Source organism: Hevea brasiliensis, chromosome 15, assembly GCF_030052815.1.
Source record: "Hevea brasiliensis isolate MT/VB/25A 57/8 chromosome 15, ASM3005281v1, whole genome shotgun sequence".
Lineage (NCBI taxonomy): Eukaryota > Viridiplantae > Streptophyta > Magnoliopsida > Malpighiales > Euphorbiaceae > Hevea > Hevea brasiliensis.
The window spans coordinates 62938074-62956809 of NC_079507.1; the positions used below are offsets into that span (position 1 = coordinate 62938074).

Below are 18736 nucleotides of genomic sequence, written 5' to 3' on the forward strand. Positions count from 1 at the left end.
AAAACTCATCATTATCATTTTCGTATTTGAGTCCTTAGGTTGAGCTCCATCTTTATATAATCATAGAGTAAATGAAAGAGGAAGCACAGCACGATAAATGGTTAACGTTGTGTTCGTACCTCTGTGAGGGTGGACTTTTTATTATGTATAAATTAATTAAGAGGGGGGGGGGGAGGTGGAGGTGGAGGTGGAGGTGGTAAAATCTAGGAAAACCAGGTCATAATTGGGTGTAAACTCAATGATGGTATACATTCACGAGGTACTATCTGGACACATTTTTATGGAAAATTGCTGTGCTCATCCCTTGACTGAGGACGGTACATTAAAAGACACTGCCAAAAAGGATATAGTACAAAATCTATTGAGATTCTTGCGTTCACCAAAACCAACTTCCAAAGCTTCAAGGAAGAAATTTGTTGGCAAGATTTGAGCTCAGCCCTTTCATCTCAACACCAATTGGGAACCTACCAGTATAGAATTATAACAATAGAAAGGGAAAAGGGGGGAAAAACGAGTTAAAAGGCAACATAACAACCTCTTGCTGCCACTGGGAGCACTTGCTCAAATAGACAGGTAATAGAAAACCCCCAGTTATCGTCTTCCGCAAAAAGATATTTCATCAATTAGTCATACAGTTTATACATGGAGTCCACCAACAATCATCAAGAGACTGCAAAAATATCAATAACTAGTGTTATGAAGCCAGCCAGCAAAGCTCTGACGTTAAGCATTCCATGTGAAAAATAAGAAATTCAGAAAGTAATAAAAGTACCTCCTTAATTATCAGTAACCCAGAATGTCACTTCTCTTGGCTAAATGACCTAAGATGTTTGACTAGATCCTCTTTCAATGATTCAGGTATCTGTGAAATAAAGGTTGATTTGGCCTCTTCAATCAACAGCTTCCTGCATTACAAAAATAGCCAAGGGATGTATTAGAAATGTATTAGAAGACTTCAGTTGATGGTAAGTTAAAATAAACATGCTAGATAAAATGCATGATGTAGACAATACTTGATAAGGAATGTATCTTTAGAGAAGTAAATGATTGGATAGAGCAAACTTTCGAAGGGAAAGATTATATGTCAGCCTCCTCTTGTGAGGCATGAATTCACTTTGTCACCATGTGGTTTGCAACATGGCAACTTTTACTTGGAGAAATCAACTATATTTACTGCCAAACAACTTTAGATCACAAAGAACCAGTGTAGCTTCAAACATCTATACTTATACACCCTAAACCATAGGGTGACGGAGTTGCTCCGCAGACCCGTTTCAGTGTCCTAAATGACACAAGTATTCTTATCCCTGTTCAAAGTTGTAGAAAAAAGAATCAGTTCATTAGGAAATCAGGGTAATACTTGATCAAAATCTCATTTAAAGCTCATTGCAATTGGCCAAAACATGTAACCAGACAAACCCATTGACAAGAAAAGCACAATATTCTACGACACAAAGCTTTGTGACACATGGAAATATATTCAAACGTATGCCAAAATTGTGTTACAGTAATGTAAGGGCCTATTTGGTTTAGTAGTTGATGAGTGATGACTACTGATATTGTTGTGGACGCCTTTGTGGGGAAGAATTACAGGAGTCGTGGGACTCGTGGCTAAGGAATTCCAAGTTGCAAAGGGACTTCTAGCTGAAAGCTATTTTATTTCCTATTTTATTATTATTATTCCTTTCCTTTTCAAAACTATAATTCAGATTAATTTAGGATTCCTATCATTATAGAACTTTCCAATAATTATTGCAAACCTGTCCTATATAAACGAGTTCAATTTCAATTAATAAAAATCATTAATAGGCTATTATTCCCAAAAATCATGAGATTTGAGGCTTTCTCTTTAAATGAATCTTGAGGTTCAAGGGCTCCCTCCAACGAGCTCTTGTTCACAGACAAAATAGGCTCTTCACGACAAGGAAGGAATCGGAACAAAGGGAAAGTGACAGCAGCAGGAGAAGATTTCTTTGCGCATCATCCTTTGACGCGATCTGTATCCTAGGAACTTAACAGACAGCCATTGCTGGTCGTTTATAAATGTTAATTTAGTAGAACCTTTTCAGCTGTTGCTATTGATATGTCAAATGATCATTAAGGATATAATTTATTTTAAAATATATCTTAATATGTCTCATATTAATTTCCTCTTTGCTGTGTTATACACAGCAAAATAATTTTGTTTGCCTATACACATAGATACCATAATTATTTCAACCATTACTTACAATATTTTAATATTTTTAAAAATAATTTAATCATATAAAATTAATTTAGAAAAGTTTTAATAGGGTATCTCTCAATCCAATCAAAATAGTAAAAACAGATCATAAAAAGCTCCATTTTGGAGCTTTTATAATCAACAATTATTGGGTGCTCCAACAATTAAGAGTTAATATTTTTTATTTGGGCACAGCTATTGCCAAAGCCAAAATAGCCACAGCCTAATAAATAACATAAATGTTTCTTTCTCATTTTGCCCTTATTCATATAACCTTGTCTCTCTTTTCTTTCAAATGCACTGCTTGTCTGTTTAACATCATGCTGTTGCAGCTTCCTTGTTCCAATCAACCATTTAAGATAACTTTAAGAATATGTTGTTGATAATTTGAAGGCTACAGATTCTTCTCCCCCTCTCCCCTCTAAGCAACCCCGCACCACACCCCCCCGCCCTCTCTCTCCTTCTCTCTTTTTTTCTCTCTATATGCTCACTCTCCCATATGAGCAATAAGAAAGATGATGATGGATGTAAAAGCTAAATTAATTAAGGATGATGTAAAAGAATTTTGATTTATTGGTACAGAAGAAAAGTGTTTCAAAGAGTATGATATTTTGTCTTGCGTCAGCTATTGCCAAGCTTGAATTATACTTGGAACATCGTGTTTGTTATGATACTTGTGGAGGAGCTGACTGAAAGTTTTAAGTTTTTAATAGGGGCTTCTGATTTTTCTAACAATGCACCAAGTGTTTGTCATTTTGTCTCAGTGAAAATTTGCCGGGTCTACTGATATTCACTCATGGATCTCAATTTACTTTCCTAACATTTTTCATTGCTTATCATATAAAAAAAAAGGAAGAGTTTATACTGATGAGAAAATTTTGTCCAGTTCAGTTTAATCATAATCATCTCGCTGCCACACACCTATACCAACTTTTTTACAAGATAAAAATGCAATTATACTGGAATCTAGATGAAAGAGTAAAGTTTTCTCTGATTCAAATTCTAAGGGTCGCAGTTTAGGAAGAAAACTAATAATTCACTTAATTGCCTGTGGCAATAGCAGTCTTCTTTTTATTTTACCAAACCGGGTGACCTAATTGTTAGAAATCAAAAAACTATCAATTGGCTTCACAAGTCTCTAACAACTAAAATGAAAAATCTAAATTTGTTAGAACATTCATCAATTAGAAAATAACAAAATTGAAGTAGCTTCTGTTCAAATAATGATTGCTTTAAAAGCATAGATAAATGTTATTTAACATAATGACACAAAAGTAGGAGATCAACAATCAGATCTAATAAAAATCCATGCAAACTTTGTTTCAGATATAATCATTCATATCAAATCAAGATAAAAACATCCTTTGAAAACTAAATTTTTTTTACTGCAAGCTCCTTAAGATATTCTCCACATAAGGAGTTGGCAGCCATAGATATTTACTTTTAAGAGAAAATTAAATGCATTAGAACTCTGAACCTATGCCAAATTACTAGTGAACACATGTTATTTAGAATTAACAAGACTTACTTCAATTCAATATCACTTAAGATGTTCCTTGCTTCTCGTGCACATAACCTCTTCCTTGAGCACATAAAACTGTATACCTTATTAGACCAACCACATGATCGCAAACCCGAAGAAGCTTCTTGCTTGAGACTGGAACATTTAATATACACACAAATGAACAAAGAAATAAAGGAAAACAAGACTGACTAAATGGTTAACATGCAAAGCATCCAAATGATCTAAACAATTTGAATGTTTGCAATTTCCAATCCAAACCCCCAGCTAATACACGAAACTGCCCATCAATAAATTTACTAAACAGATATTGCAACATCCATCAATCAATTACTAAACAGATATTGCAACCTATATGACCTTCAATATGATAATTTGGAAGTCTGATAAGATTCAAAATGAAGCATTCTAAGGACTTCTATTTGGCATTGGGGTTGAAACCTACTTTTTCAAAAAGCACCCTTTTGGAAGATGTAAAAACAGTTTGAAACTGCTATTTACACATTTTCGAGTGTCAATTCTCTTCTAAGGACAATTTTTAATGGCCTCTAATCAGCATGTTTAACATGGTGTTTTTCTCAACAGCAGCTCTAATAATGTCAAACAAAATCAAACCTTCATCCAAAATCCTATGGACTAGGACTGAACTTTAGAGGTAAATGGCACCAATGGTCACCACTAAACTAATCACTAATTTCTATTGTGGTTAAAAAATAACATTTTATTACAATCAAGTCACTAAACTTTAATTTTATTCCAATTAGATCTAATTGAACAAATTCTAGCCAACCAGTGAATGGAAATCTAACATGGATATTTTCTATTGTTTTCTTAAGCTAACCACAAATCATTTGGGATCCATAAGACCAACTAATAATGTTTTTCTCTTACACCTTTAGCTGGTTAGTTGAGAGAAAAACACCATGAGTTGAGCTTGTGAACCCCAAATGGCCAGAAATCAGTTTCAGAAAACAACACACACACACACACACACACACATCAAATTTGCATTCATTGATTGGCCAAAATTTTTTCAATTAGACCTAAAGAGCAATAAATTTTAGTAACTTAATTGCAGTAAATTGATATTTTGTAACCACATTAGACTTCAGTGATCATTAGTGTGAACTTCGAGTGTAGGATTCAAATCGAGGAAAATCAGAACCTCAAAAATTTATAAACATAAACCGACAAAAAGACAATAAAATACATAATTTGACAAATTTAGTAATATAGTTTCTTGACCATATCCCTATTAGCATAACTTAGATAAGGAAGACTAATAAAGCCATTAAGATAGAATTTTACGTACACTTCTTTCAACTCTTTAACTTTGGCTCGAGAATGAGAATCCTGTGCTAACAAAATGAAAGAATCCTCCTTTAATTTCCTCTTCAACTCTGGATTTCCAGAATGGCAATTCTCTCCGCCGTTCTGCAATTCAAGGTGATTAGACCCTTTTTCCATAGTTGTTCTGCCCATAGTACCACTAGCTTCATAGAGATTCAGCTTTACTGACTCAAAGGCACCATTTTGGGTAACACCGTTTTCACTTGCTACTGCTATTGATGGGCAGCTCTCACCATCAACTATTTTGTTTTTGTTGCAACCATTTCCATTTATCATTGGTGATATATCCTTGTCAAGTTTCTCCATGCAAATTGTGTCCTTTGCATCCCCATTCATTTTCATGTTTTGACTCTTATACATATCAGCCTTTCTGTCAACAGTTGGAGGAACCCTTCTGGAGCTAGAGTTTCCAAAAATATTAAACTTTATCTGCGGACTAGAAGGCACTTTATAAACCTTAGACGTGGATGGAATATCATTGCGTGAAGATTGTTCAACACATAGTTTTGTGGGCACAGATTTTGGTGCAACAGAAACCTTTGGACTTTTATATGCCTCACTAACATTGAGATTGCTTGATTTTACTCCATTGGAAATACATTTTGCACCAGCAGAAACTGGCCTTTGGTTAGTGCGAGAGAAAAAAAGAATATAGACCTTCTCTGACAAGACATCCTGCAGTGTTGAAAGTGTCACATAAGAATCATTACAGCAATACCACCGACCCATTGCATCCTGCACATTCATGATAAGAAATAATATCAGCATATAACTGATATAGTTGCTTTTCTCAAACCAACATAAAAACTTAGAAAAAAACAATGAAGCAATTTAAAAGAGCAGGAGAACTCAGGCCTTGATATACGCATAGTAGTGTCCAGATTCTGGTGAGCATCCCGAATGCACAATGGTGCCAAAAAGATTATACTCTGGCCGTGGATCCTACATGGGGAAAACAAAAAAACAACATAAAAATACAGGAAACAAGCCACCAGATCAAATATAGCAAGCCAAAATAAACCATGGTGGATGAACCATATGCCAAGCAGTCAAATAGAATTTATTTCAGGGTTCATTTAGATAGGTGTCCATTTGGAATGAAGGTGGATTTAGATTTGTGTTTCAAATGTAAAATCATTAAAAACCAACATAATGTCAAATTAAAATACCGCTTCACTTCAAATCCTCATCTATCCAAGTTAAACCTTTATAATATATATACCATTTTAATTCCTAGACAAAGCTTAGATTCTCATTAACATTTGGGATCTTACATAGAATATATTCCTTACAGTGTTGTCAAGAGGCGCCCGGGCGAGGTGAAATCCAAGCATCTCGCCTGGGAAGCCTCTAGGCGAGGAGCCTTCAACTAGGTGCTGCCTAGGCAAGGTTTCACCAGGCGGCCCTAGGCAAGAAATTAAAAAAAAAAAGTTGAGAAAGAGAAAAGCTGACCTAATTTGTTTTCACCTTTTGGCATCCACACGATGACTACAGAATTAGTATCTTGTGTTTACATGACATAATGAATGAAATTGAACAATGCATCTAGAATTTTAAATTATATTATGTGCTTTATGGTTTTTGCTTTAACATTTTGTATTATTAGAGTATGCTTTTGATCTTAAACCTTAAAACATATAATATATTATGAAATATGAACATGAAATTTGGCAATTTATTGATTGTGTGATATGTTAGACATTTCCACATTGTATAATTAATTATTTATTATTTTAGAATAAATTGGCACCTCACTTTGCTCCAGCAAGCGTCTCGGATGATGGAGTACCTTCTCGACTTAAAGGCACCTAGCACTTTTGACAACACTGATTCCTTATCTAAACCTCACAGCTGTTCTACACATTTGTAGAATCTTACATGCGATCAAATGGATACCAGATATTACACTGCAACTGCTACACCTATGCAATATGCTTTTATCTGAAAGTTATTGGTTTTATGCATAATTTAGGATCTGGTCTATTAGTTATACTATCAGCAAGAAGCTTTACTAACATAATTTGGCTAAGTGATGCATAAGTAATAAAATTTTCGTTGAGTCAATTGTTCTTTGGACTTGTTTTTAGAAGGAGTTGATAAATCAATTTCAATCCTATTTCAGTTCAGTAGGTAGCATAAGGCTGTTAGATTGAGGAGGTTGTGAAGTGAAGACTGAAGGAAAGTGATAGCATACAATCTGTTTCACTTGGCAGGGATTCCATAAGTCGTAAGGAAGCTGTTTTACTAAAAGATTCCCTTCACCTGCATTAAGCTCCTTTTCACTTATGTTATACACACTGTAGAACTAAGAACAGGTAAGAAATATAATATGGGATCATACATGGGTAACACAGCTGCCAATGTGGAGTGATACATGGATTTGTTTCAGATGGTAGTCTCCAAACATTTGAGACGTAGCCATTGAAAAACCAGTACTTTAGGTGAGAGAAAGCATTAAATAGATTTTGTTGCTAACAGTGAAACCTCTCAGATAACTGATAGATAGTGGATCACAGTTATTAAAAGGGCATGGTTCACTAACGCACAAAGGAGTCCTAATATCTAGGTGCATGGAACAAGTGTGAACCTAAGAGAGGTTAGAAAAAAAAAAGAAAGTTAAATTTGCTAAAAATTCAAAATTAATATTAGACAATTCATAACAAATTCAACATATTAGCATGACAACCAGTGTCTAAAATCCAAGGTAGTTAAAAGCATAAGGTGCACTCAAAGCGATGCATCACTCTATCGCTTAAAGCACAAAGCGCAAAATAGTCAAAACATTACCAGATCACTCTCACAAGTTGCATTTTGAAGTATAATTCAAAAATTCTGCTAAGCATAATCTTCAAAAATAGAAACAATACAGTGCCCTCTAGATCATTGATTCCAAATTCTAAGCAGGGAATATTTAATTTACAGCATGTGCAGAATTTAATTTCTCCTATGGCGATTCATAGTGTTAGGCAGGCTTTTCAGACAAGATCTTAACAGGCAGAGTTTGTTATTATAGTTTTTGTGGATCAATATCTTAGTGAAACTTGAGCCCTTTGGTTAAATAAAAGTGGAAGGGGTGTGGGGAAGAGGAGCACCATATTGTTGAGGCATGGAGGCAATGCACACGGTGGTCAAGGAAGTTAGTCACAGATTATATCTTTGTGAATGCAATAATAAATGTCTATTATACATCTGATTGCACTTTATAAGAATTATGCACAATTTCTATCTCTTTATCACATATTTAATTTTGATCATGTACATACAGTATGTTTTCTACCATCTCTGTTCTATGCTCAACTTTGAACTATTGACTGTGAGTCTGCGTGTGCACATGCAAGTCATCTCAAAGTATGTTTGTGCATTATACATATATAATTTGAAAAAAAAATTAAATAAACTTAGTCCAACAAACAAAGCTACATGACCCAATGACTCCTTTATCTAATTGCACTTGCCTGGCTCCCTTTGCACATGAAGCTTGAAAGTACCAGAACCTCTTCAAACGCAATAGCCTTATCAATCTTGCCGCCGAATATGCCCTCAAATCTCTGTGACCGCCAAATATAAAAATAACTATTTTTAGTAAAAAAGTAACATGGCAAGCAACTATATGCTTAATAGCAACAAACGATCAAGAAAACTAAAGAAACCAAGATGACCCACCTTCAGTTGGATTACCAAGATATTAGGTGCTTGAAGAATTGACATTTGCTTCCTTGCTGTCACCAATTTCTTACAACTAAACAAGCATAAGTCTCTCACTTGTATAAGAGAACATTAATTCAAAAGTATCATATTAGTTATAGGAATTGCTTACTTTTCACATCTGTACTTATTGCTGCCATCCAAAATCTCAGGCTGAAAAAACTTTTGCATTGCTTCTCTAAGCGAATTACCATGCAAAACATCGAGACTAATGTCCATAATCTCATCAACCTTATTGGACTCAGAATCACATGACAAGCACTTCACCTGGCTCTGCAGAGCACCCCCAAATATCTCCTTAACGATGGTATTGCTGCCGTTAATGGAGTCATTCCCCATGCGGCGCATCTTCATGAGTCGCAAGCAGGTGTTGTGGCAAGCATCAATGACATAACGCAGGAACTCATGTGCATCCTCTTGGCGACCGCACCGAAAGTGCTCAGCAAAAATCCTGAGACAGCTCTGGATCTTAGCTGGGGCATCAAGAGTTAGGTCCAGACTTAGGGAACGGACTATCCGTTTCTCCAGTATGCAAAATGGACACTCCCGCTTTCGCTCCCCGTTGGAAACCGAATCACCTGAATAAGGGAAAAAAAAAGGATTAGCATTGAAATTGAAGCAAATAAAGAAATTGGAAAAGCTCCTTATCAAAAATTGAGCATACAGAGAGAAGAGTGTTGTAAACGAAGACAAAAATTGGCAAGGGGAGGAGTGTAAGTAAGGCACTGAAGGACGCTATTGAGATAGCAAGAGTTGCCGAGATTTCTCAACCCTAAAGGCGGGCCGTTCTTCCTTTTCTGACTGAGCAAACTCGGCTGCCAATTCATCTGCAATTGCAATCCCATTCATCAACACCATCAATAATTCGATGATGATGAAGAAGAAGACGGTGATGATGTCGTTCTTCCCTCTTCATTTAAAACGACAAACTGAGCGAAGTCATTGCTCGTCGACGACCGCCGCGACGAATCGCATCACGAAGGATGGATTAAGAGAAAGGAACAGTGAAATTGGGCATTTTTTGTTGGATTAGATACTGCAGAAGCAGTCCTACCAAAGCCCCAAAATTTGAGTAATCGGATTTGTTGCGACTTGCGAGGGTTCTCTCTTCCCTTCCTTGTCCTTCTTCCTTCCCCTCTCCCTCTCTCCTCTCTGATTTTCTGGCTCTGAGGCTTCCCTTACTGTTTATTAATTAACTATTTATTTATTTTTTTTAATTATTTTATTGATTATATTTTTTTAAATAAAATCAGTGTTATTAAACTCAATTTAAAACCCTTGAATTAATTAAGTCATTAATTTAATCAAATCGTTATTAAAATATTAATTTAATATGAATATAGAAATTAGAATTTTTTTAAACAAATGAATAATATAAATTAATTAATACAATGAGAAAAAATCAAGAAGGGGACAAATTTTTTTGGTTCATATATATACAAGCAGAGGCATATCTTTGATAAACATAAAAGAATAAATTATAATTTAATTATTAAGATTTATATATAATTTAATTTTTATATTTTTTAAATTATATAATTTAATTTTTAAAATATGACAAAATTTAAAATTTAATTTACCTATTTTTTATGTAATTAACTATTAATTATAAAAAAATAACTAAAATTTATTAATTATATGTATTTTCTTACTGGATGATTTAGTACATAAAATTTTGTATTATATATAGAATAGTCTTTTGATTTAAACTATTTATAATATAAAATTTTAAGAATTAAAATTTTTAAGTTGAATATAAAATTAATGATATTTTAATTATTTTTATTATTATTAATAAAAAATTAAAAAAAAATAAATTATAAATTTTATTAAATATTAAAAACTAAATTGATTGATTTTGAAATAAACCCATAGGACGATGGCAATGAATCTAAACATGAAGACGCTATAAATAGATGCAATTATAGTTTGTTTTGAAAATAAATTTGAATAGATATAATTTGAAATTAACATTAACTAAAATAATTAAAAATATATCAAATTAAAATTAGATTTTTAAAAATTTACAAAATAAAAAAAAATATTTATTAAGTTTAATAAAAAAAGAATCGAGCAAAGTTAAAAATATTATATAATTTTAATTTTAATTTGATCTTTTAAACTTTAAATTTAAATTATCGATTCTTAATAAATATCTTAATTATAAATTTTTTTTATTTTAAATATAAGTAAAATTTATTATTTTTGTAATTCATCATTATTATATACTTATATGTTTTAAATTTAAATTATTATTGTAAAAATTATATATTAATTTAAATATTATAAAACCTTTAGGTTTTAAAAGAAAATTCAATTTTGATTTGAGCCAAATACTTAAAAAAATTATATATTTGATTTCAATTATTATTTTTTTAGTTTTAAAGTTTGAATTCAATCAATAAATTTATTTTAATTTATTTAACTACAAATAAAATTTAAATTTAAAACTTTATAATTCTAATTACAATTAAAATTAGTATTATTGAATTAAAATTATTAATAATTAAATTTTAAATACCTATAATTTTAAATTATTATCATTATTTTTATTTTTTAATGTGACGCTCGTAGTTGCAAACTACTGACTGGATCAGTTCAGGCCCGAAAAAAATCGAAAGGCTCTTTTCAGTTTTCAGGCAAAGCTAAACGTATACATGGGCTTGCATCGAACTCCAGGTGGACACTGTCGCTCGACTCCAGATGAGAGACAAATATTGATAGAGGGAAGAAGAAGAAGTAGTTTATTGTTTGCTTTGCTGCAGCAATGGCAGGTCGGAATAGACTCCTTACTTAACGCTTACATTCTTCCTTATTCGCTTTCTCTAGTGGGCAGATATTCTTGAACAAGGTCTTACTTCATTCCCTCTTTCTTTTTCCGCTTTTTTATATATTTTTTTCTTGAATTGTGGTATTAAATTTCTGTTTTCCAAATTATTTGGGAACTCAGAAATGTGTTGAGCTGCTTTTTTTTTAGGTGCTTTATGGATTCTTCTTAATCTTCTTGTTTTCAGTACTTTCTTCTGGTCATATTCCTAATTTCCTATGAATTGGTTTGAATGTGCAATAAATTATATGATCTTTAGTTCATTTTATCTGCATTTTACGGTGAAGCTCAAACATTTGCTGGCATGAAGACCTAAGTTGAATGATTTAGCGGCACCATCTGGTGTGAAACTTCGCTGTTTGAAACAGTTTCTGGGTTTAGACTATTAGGTCATCTCAATAATCGTTTAGCAACTTAGTGAGCATTTGAAGATTTCTTGGTTTAGTTTGTGGAATCCAAGTAGGAAAAGAGTAAGGAAGGTGAAGATGATAAAGTGAATTTTGAACCTGTGTTATTTGGGGCAAATTGTTGATGTAACAGGGAACTATACACTGCTAGAGCAACTTATCATTTAGCATATTGATGTCTTTAAGGAATAGATTTCATTTTTGGGTTGGGAAAAACTAGGTAATTGGCATGCCGCATGTGTGAGTACTAACATGTATCAAACTTATTTGTTTCCTCGGTATTGACCAAGTATAACATGATAAACTGATTGTGAAATATCATCAAGCTCCTTTAAATACTTGAAGAAAAATAGCCTTAATAGGTGCATCAAAAGAGGACAGCAATAGTAAGATGGTCCAAGAACCAAGGAGCATATGCCTTATATATATATTATGCTTTAGGGTACAGAGATTATATACATTTTTGGGCTTTAGTGGCATGTCTCACATTTTCGTTATTGAAAAATAATGCCTTGTATTTGACTGTTTGTCTAAGTTTGCATTCAAATTCATTGTTTTTAGTTTTAGCATTTCGATTTGAGTAGTTCTTTCATCCTCATGTTATAGGGTCTTTGAGCAGTGAAACATACTTTTTTATAAAAATGTTCCCCCACTTGGCTAACATAAGGTTATCTTTTCAAATTGTTTGGTTGCAGTGGGTTTTGTCATCTAAGGAAGTAAACTTTCCTTATCCTCTTGGATTGACTCTACTTCACATGGTTTTCTCTTCTATTTTGTGTTTTGCACTAACAAAAGTTTTCAAGGTACTAATTTAATTTTATGTCATGGTATCATTTCTAATAAATAGTTTTGCTTATGCAACTTATGATCTTAATTTTTGAATATTTCATAGGTTATGAAAGTTGAGGATGGAATGACACTGGAAATGTAAGTAAAAACTTATATATTTTCCTTATACATGCATTGATGGCTTTCCTCTCCGATTTTCATTATATCAGCATTGACTTGTCACCCTTTATCTGATGGATGTTCATATATTAGATATGCAACATCAGTTGTTCCAATAGGTGCAATGTTTGCCAGGACTCTTTGGCTGGGAAACACTGCCTACTTTATAAATCTGTGGCTTTTGCACAAATGTTGAAGGCTATTAGTAAGTGTTCATTATTTATCTTTGATTCTCAAAGGCTATGATTCTCAATAAATTAATGTTATTTGTTAAAGTAATGATCTGGATGAACTCCAGATATTGTCTATGATGGTAAGATTCTGTAATTGCTTTGTTTGGTGGCAAGTAGATATTTGGTTGGCTAATAGGTACTAGGCTTCCTTTGAAAATGTGCCAGTATGGGCCCTTGTGACATGATTTAATTTTTTTTTTCCATTGAGATTTGCAGTGCCAATTGCTGTTTTCATTCTTGGAGTAGCTGCTGGAATTGAGGTGATGAGCTGCAGAATGATGTTAATAATGTCAGTGATTAGCTTTGGTGTTCTTGTGGCTTCTTATGGAGAGATAAATATCAGCTGGATTGGAGTTGTGTATCAGATGGGTGGAGTTGTTGGAGAAGCCTTAAGACTTATTTTCATGGAGATTCGAGTGAAAAAGGAAAGGTCTGAAGTTAAATCCTATATCTGTAATGTACTACGTTAGTCCCTGCAGGCAAGTATCATGTTTATCTTTAATTGTAAAGCATCATCATCTTGGAAACATTTGCTTCTAGTTTCATATATGGGAAAAGTTAAAAGTGTGCCTGTATTTGGTTGTTGGTTTTCTTGCAGTGCCCTGTGCCTCTTTATTCCTTGGATCATTCTAGAGAAGCCGAGAAGGGAAACACATGCATGGACTTTCAGCCTCTTGTGCTAACGCTCAATTCTCTTTGTACATTTGCACTCAACCTATCAGTTTTCCTTGTGATTTCACATACCAGTGCTCTGACCATTTGTGTGGCTGGAGTTGTAAAAGGATTGGGTTGTTGTCTTGCTCTATGCTCTTCTATTTGCAGATACAAAGCTCACAATCACAAACCTGTTTGGTTACTGCATTGGTGAGTATCTTAGCAATAAATTGCTTATTTGAATTCTTTTCTCTTAGGAACCTACGAATCTCTTTCTCAACTAAGCAAAGAGTGAAACAAGAAATTTCAAATAGTCTTATCATTGGGTTGCTTGCCTCTAGGTTTTGTTGTCATTTATTGAATATGCTGTTAAATTTAGAGAGAGTGCTGGGATATTACATATTAATTCATTTAATATTGGCTATAAATGTGATTAAGTTGCTTTATACATCAAAATGACTAGCCATTTCAACGTTGCAACTAAACCACTTATATTCACCATTTCATTTTTGTTTACTCTCGATATGGGATTTGATTCCCAACACTCCCCCTCAAGTGCAACCTCATAGTTGTCACTTGACAATTAGATAGTATTAATTCAATATGGGTCTAATTATATAGCCTTATAGAAGGCTGAAACCCACAACTCAGTTGCTCTAATATCATGTTAAATTCAGGGAGAGTGGTGGGCATAATACGTATTAATTCATTTAATATGGGCTTATATAAGTGATTAAGTTGTTTTATTATTAAATTGAGAGTGAACAAGCAAAGATGAATGCGTAAGTCGACAAAGCGTAAATGGGCTTATTTTGGGTTGGACCAAGCATTGATAAACAGTTAGACCCAACTAATTAATTTAGTTAGCCTTGACCCTTATAAGCCTATTGAACTTCTTGTATACTTTAGATGTTTGGAACTCTTAACATGTGCCAAAACTGCATTCCCACGCCGTAGATTGTATAATCATTAGATTGACTTCAGCAAGAGTGGAGGTTAAAAAATGCACACTTTTGTAGTCCTCTTGTAATTGATCTTGGATTTCTCTTTTGCGTTGACTTAATTTAATTATTTTTTATTAGATTTGTTGATTGTCTTATGTGTTTTTCAAAATGCACTTGAGGACGATAGTTGTATATTATTTTCTGACGCATTTCTTCACAATGTGACTAGATTTATAAATAATATTAATTGCAACGGGAATAAGAATGATTTTGCTGTGGCTGTTACTGAAAAGTTGAACTTTCTCCTTTGTGTTTGGCTGGTGGTAACTTTTCTGAGGAAACTTTACCAATTTATAGCTGGCATTGGCCATTAGTTGTGTTAAATAAATATCACGATCCAACCTATGGGCCGGACCGGCACTAGGACCTGGGCCAGCCTAAAGCCCCCAAGGCCCGTAGTAAGCCTAACTATTCACTTAACCCAACTCTAAGGCCCATTTGGGCCCAATTTCAAGAAATCAACCGGACAGAGTCCGGCCATAAAATGGACCTACCAACGGGGAGTTTTTAATTCACCCGACCTGTAAACACAGTAAATACTCAATTGGGGAGCTCAGCTCACCCTCCACATACTCATCAGCATAAAAATAAATGGGAGCTCAGCTCCCTTATCCAATCCATCAAACATGCATAGAATATTAAGTTTACAGGTCCAAAATAATAATTTAGTTTACAGACTCATATCAAATAAACATTCCTAACACATGCGGAAATTCTAAGATTTAACAAGTTTATACAAACGTTAATAATCAACCTGCGAGGAAGAAAGCAGGTTAATCTCAAAAATATCCTCCTGTGGCCTGCAAAAAAATATTGAACAGGAGTGAGCGTTCGACTCAGAGAGTAAAATATCAATTTTAACCATAATCTCTATAACTATCTAAAACTAATGCACCCTGTAGAGTGAAATGCAACATCAACAACATTTTCACATCATAACATCATAAATGTAATTTGGAGCACTCACACACCCAGTGATATCAATCATAATACATGGGAGCTGATCCCCTATACAGCTCTCTTAAATCCAACCTGGTGCCAGCGAAGAACTCAAGCCGGACTTTCGCTTACTAAACCAAATCGGGGGTTCCAGCGAAGAACTCAAGCCGTGACTACCCCCCGAAGGATTGGGTCCCAGCGAAGATCTCAAGCCGTGACTACCTGTCCTATCCATAGTCCACACCACATCACACGCACACCAACGCACGCACACTGCTCCAAATTACCACAGCAACATACATGGCACTTTCACAGTTATGAATGCAACATAAATCGTGCCTAAAGTTTATCTATATAGATATATGCATATAAGTGATGCATGGGCATGCTTGAACATATAATAATAGTGAAATTACAATTAAAATTAATATTTTACTCACAGACTTGATAACGGTCATCCTTTGCGGGTGAGAAAGAAGGTCATCGGCTCACCTGACAATTACATTACAATTATTTAATACAAATGACTCAATACAAATCAAGAAAAGACCAAATACGTCCTAAGTCGTGCCGAAAATCCGACAAAGTCTCCCCTATACCTAGGACCTACCCAACCTGCAAAAGAGCTCAAAACACACTTCTATATTCACAACTCATATATCCACAATTCAATCACATCACACAGCCCCTTCTGGGCCCATCAAATCAGTCATCCATCACAATATGTAAAATTTCAATTTAGTCCTTATAATTGATCGTTTTTGCAAAAACTATCCAAACAAGCTCTAAAAATTCTAAACTTTGCCCCGCGTTCCTTAGCAATATTACTAGGCTATTGCAAAAAGAATCATAATTTTCTGAGCTACCACGAATATTTTATGGATTTTTAATCCTATTTAAGCACTAGAAAATTACGAAAAAGTAAGGTTCGGGTTTACCTTTGCCGATTCCGACTTCTGAAACGCGCTCGGGACGTCTGACAATAGGGGGTAGCCAAAACCTCGGTCCAATTCAGAGACTTTTCCGGTAACGGGTCTGTCTGGCCGGAAATTCACAGACTCGGTCAACTGTCGAATTTCCGCGAATTGAGGATACCTACACGAAGCTCACAACACGGGGGTTAGTACGTAAATTTTTCAGAATTTTCTAAGCTCATTTAATGCTCGAAAAGGCACTGCGAAGTTCCATGGGACCCACTGAAAAACGGTGTCGGAAAAATTCGAAATTTATGTCGCCGCGAAGCTCTCGACGAGTGGAGCGCTCTGGTACTCTCGGTTTTCTCGTGGGATTCACGGTTTGCGAGAAATCTAGCCCGAAAGTCAAAATGGGCTAAAGCTTCCCGGGCAAAAATTGGACAAACCGCTCGATGGATTTCGGTGTTCTTGGTGTCTATGGAAAGCTTTCGACGAGTAGATGAATTTAGACACAAGACCCGGTCCGATTGGTGGCCGGATCGGCCGGATTTTGGCCGGGAAGTTGAAAAGTCGCGCGCGCAAGGGAGGGGCGTTCGCGCGCGTTTTCCGGCCGTTTGGGGCGGCGGCCGGCCGGGGGAAAGAGGTGGGGCGGCGCTCCGGTGAGCTGGGGTGGCGGGGGAGGTGGCTGGCCGGCGGGCTGGGGCGGGAGGAGAGAGAAAACGGGAAAAACAGAGAAGGAGGAGGGGACGCGCGCGGGAGAAAAAGAAGAAGGGGAGGGAGCCTGTCCGATTCGACCGGTCCGATCCGGTCTGGTTTGATTCGGCCGGTTCGATTCGAAATACAAAATTTTGAATTTTTTACTCTGCCTCGGAACCAAAAACGAGGTCCAAAAATTCCGAAAAAATTTTAGAAAACTCAGAAAAATTCGTAGACTCCAAATATGTTTTTAGTTTTGCCACGTGGTCTTTAAATAAATTTTTAAAAATCATCAAAGTTTATATTTTCGGAAAATCGAATCTGATTTTTAAAATCCGAAAAATCTCAAATAATTTCTTAAAATTTAATAAAATTAAAATATCAATAATACTCATAAAATAATAAAGTTTAAAATTTTGGGGTGTTACAATAAAGGGCTCTTTTTCGGTCATATGCAGCAATTGCTGGTGTAGCTGCATATAATAATCACAAATTGAAGAAGGAAGCTTCCCTAGGCAGTTCTGATAAATCACAACCTTCTGAATGCATACCATTGACTGCATCATCAACTTCAAACAGTTAAGATATAGTAAGAGTGCTGCCAAGATATTTTATAGGTATGCAATTTCAAATATGATAATTCCTCCATTTCTGTTCTGCTCTTAATTGTAAAATATAAGGCATTTTTATTGTTATGTTGATCTTTATTTCATTCTCATAATGTTCATTTTCCATAGCAACAAAAAATCAATGTGTTATTTTTGGTTAATACTAAACCTAGTCAACTTATGAATGTCTCAGCTTGCTCCTACATTGGGTTAATTTTTTGTCAGTGTGGAGCTGAATCAAGTGGATATGGTGTTGTGCAGAGATGCCAAATCGAGAATCATACTCATGAAAAGAACAGCCGTTGAAGGTTTTGAAATTCTTCATATTATTATTATACGAATTTAATTTTCAGTTCAGTTCTTGATTTTTGGAGTTTGGGAGTTGAAAGTGGCGAAGCGATCATATTGGGATCCCTCCAGTAATATCCACTCACTGTTTTCCCCCATTTCCATATTCAAAACTGTTGACGTCAAGCCTAGATATGTAAAAAGCAGATTCAGTGATGTGAAAAGTTGTGCTTTGCATAGATATATAACCTACAATGTTATTAGTTAAGTCCTCTCACACGGTCCATTTATCAAGCATCAACTTAAAACATAGAGCAAGCAATTAAACTAAATACATCATACGCCATAGATAATTAAAGATTAAAGCATAATGAATGATTAACTTAAGGATCAAAAAGAGCAAATTCAAGCGATGTA

The 18736-nt window shown here is 34.7% G+C and overlaps 1 protein-coding gene and 1 pseudogene across 1 annotated transcript; one reads left to right on the forward strand and one right to left on the reverse strand.

The window, feature by feature from the left end:
• Nucleotides 1–223: 223 nt before the first annotated feature.
• Nucleotides 224–9994, reverse strand: LOC110638097 (ubiquitin carboxyl-terminal hydrolase 25). The gene is made up of 9 exons (XM_021788535.2): nt 9466–9994; nt 8914–9379; nt 8760–8835; nt 8552–8644; nt 5952–6038; nt 5059–5831; nt 3753–3881; nt 773–905; nt 224–670 (listed from the first exon to the last, which is right to left on the reverse strand). Exons 1-8 carry the CDS (start codon nt 9644–9646, stop codon nt 800–802), a joined length of 1911 nt encoding a protein of 636 aa, XP_021644227.1. The 5' UTR covers nt 9647–9994; the 3' UTR covers nt 224–670; nt 773–799.
• A 1464-nt stretch (nt 9995–11458) lies between these two features.
• LOC110638088 (probable sugar phosphate/phosphate translocator At3g14410) lies at nt 11459–18594 on the forward strand (annotated as a pseudogene).
• Nucleotides 18595–18736: the final 142 nt, after the last annotated feature.